Genomic DNA, 2,500 nt, shown 5'->3' with positions numbered 1-2,500 from the left:
AAATCAAGCTCTGATCTGCGTCGGCATCGCACGGTCGCGTTTCTTGAATGCACCTTTTGCATGGAGTAAATTCTGGCTCATTCAGAGTTTGTAGAATGCAAGTGTTTAACCGAGTGATCATTCGCAGAGTCCTTGAAGCTGCAGAGGAACCTAGACAACTACAACCTGCTGCGCGCCCCCCGGCACTTCCCGACGGACGCGCTGGACGACCGCACAGAGTTCAACATCACCAAGGTTTGTTCCTGAGGCGGCTGCACAGTCATTCACTCACAACAAAGTTCTTCATATTGGGATTTTATTTTTTTCATTTTTGTATGCATTTATAAGATATCAGCGCAGTGCATGTAGAGCCTTGCCTCGGTGCCAGTGACGTGACCGCAGTCCCCTCCTCCTCCCCCCCTCCCCAGCGTGCCCTAGAAACCCTCGGCCTCGCCTACGAGGAGCAGATGGAGGTTTTCAAGCTCGTCGCAGTCGTGCTCAAGGTCGGCAACCTGACCTTCACGTCCGTCAACAACATCGACGGGACGGAGGGGTGCGCCAACGAGAATGAGTACGGTGAGTGCTGACTGACCGGCTGACTAAATGCTCATAGATGGGCCGAGTGCTGACTGACCTGCTGACTAACCGGCTGATTAAGTGCTCACCGATGGGCTGAGTGGTCACTGACTGGCTGACTGAGTACTCTCTGATGTGCTGAGTGCTGACTGTGCTCAACAATGGGCTGAGTGCTGACTGACTAAGTGTTCTTTGATGGGCTGAGTGCTGACTGACTGAGTGTTCTTTGATGGGCTGAGTGCTGACTGACTCGCTGACTGAGTGCTCTCTGATGGGCTGAATGCTGACTGACTGGCTAAGTGCTCAACTATGGGCTGAGTGCTGACTGACCGACTGATTGTGCTTCGATGGGCTGAGTGCTGACTGACTCGCTGACTGAGTGCTCTCTGATGAGCTGACTGACCAGCTGTGTGCTGACTGACCGGCTGACTGAGTGCTTACCGATGGGCTGAGTGCTGACTGAGTGCTCACCGGTGGGCTGAGTGCTGACTGACCAGCTGAGTGCTGACTGACCGGCTGACTGACTGATGACGGCATATGTTCAACCTTGATTGGATCTGAAGTGTATAAAATTTTGAGCTTTAAATATTTTGAGCGGGTTCGCAATCAAGTGCAGTTGTTTGTAATTCAAATCTCGAGAAAGGATCGTATCAATTAGTATATCAAGATAATATATTTATAGAAAAAGCGCTGTCATTGATTCCAGTGTAAACATTGCCCTCCTGTAATACTTTAGGATTCAGGGAACCTTGCTCGTGTTGCTCAAGATCACAAAATATTCTTATTTCTAATATTGTTACTCGTGCCAACTCCATCGTCTCCTTGACATGGTTAGCAGTAGCGTCACGTCATAATAATCGATCATATCATCTGCATTATTATTCTAATTGTATGATTATCATTATTATTGATACACATGTCATATTACCGCTACTGTTGCTGCTTCTGTGAGTAACAAAATGATTACAAATGATGTATGCCTTTATGGATAAATAAAGCAACAGATAGATATATGAATAATGAAGTAAAATAGAACTGCCCATTTTTTCCAGTTCAGCAGCATGTTTGTGTCATTACAGAACAAACTTGCAATGAGGTAGTTATTCATTCTATTTGTAGCCTCAGTTCCATTGGCTTTTTCCTTCGCCGGACGCTGTGACCCTCGGTCTCTCTTTAAGTTCGAAAAGCTAGTTATTCTGGAGAGGGTAATATTTTCAAGGCGAAATGGCCACCTCGGCAGCAAGTAGGACGGACCCTACAAAGGCCTGATGACTATATGCATAAAGAGGCGCGATGATGCCGGGAAAAGCCATCTGATTGCAGTGCCCTTCCCCTGCAGAGTTGCACGAGGTGTGTGAGCTGCTCTCGTGCGAGGTGCCGGCGATGGCGGCGGCGCTGCAGACCCGTACTGTGGAGGCGCGTGGCGACACCGTGATGGCCGAGCTGACCGCCGTGGAGGCCACGCGCGCCCGCGACGCCCTCTGCCGCGCGCTCTACAACCGGCTCTTCACCTGGATCGTCAACAGAGCCAACGAGGCGATCAAGGTCAGGCTAGAACTAAGAGGGCCGTCAGGGTCAGGCGGGCCTGCCCTTGGCGGCCTCACGGTCCGAGCACAGTGCGATATTTCCTTAGATCGATGTTGCAACTGCAATGCGGGTGGGATGTCGTCGGATTCATTATATGGCGAGGGTGCTGATTTTTTTTTTCGTATGCCAAGCGAAACTATCTTTGCTATTCAGGATTACGGAACATTTTTTCAAGTTTCACCTCAGGTGTCTTACTGTGAATGTGGCGACAGACCCAAACACCGCGAGTAGCCCATCGTGGACATGACCTACCCTTGCTTCACTGATTGCAGGTGAGGACGCTCGGCCGCAGGAAGGTGCTCGGTCTGCTCGATATCTTCGGTTTTGAAATCCAGGAAACAAACAGTTTTGAGCAGTT

The 2,500-nt window shown here is 49.8% G+C and overlaps 1 protein-coding gene across 1 annotated transcript in view; it reads left to right on the top strand.

Moving 5' to 3' along the window:
- The window catches only part of LOC138865017 (unconventional myosin-Ia-like), a 76,100-nt gene that overhangs the window by 58,761 nt on the left and 14,839 nt on the right, over positions 1–2,500 (top strand). Inside the window, exons 9-12 of the mRNA XM_070133823.1 lie at positions 128–234; positions 408–555; positions 1,895–2,100; positions 2,415–2,500. The exon at positions 2,415–2,500 is cut by the window's right edge and continues 34 nt beyond it. Coding sequence (XP_069989924.1) covers positions 128–234; positions 408–555; positions 1,895–2,100; positions 2,415–2,500 — 547 coding nt within the window. The remainder of the gene's footprint in view (positions 1–127; positions 235–407; positions 556–1,894; positions 2,101–2,414) is intronic.

Source organism: Penaeus vannamei, chromosome 19 (genome assembly GCF_042767895.1).
Source record: "Penaeus vannamei isolate JL-2024 chromosome 19, ASM4276789v1, whole genome shotgun sequence".
Classification (NCBI taxonomy): domain Eukaryota; kingdom Metazoa; phylum Arthropoda; class Malacostraca; order Decapoda; family Penaeidae; genus Penaeus; species Penaeus vannamei.
Note: the sequence above shows the minus strand (reverse complement) of the source record. Positions and strands in the feature narration are given on the sequence as shown.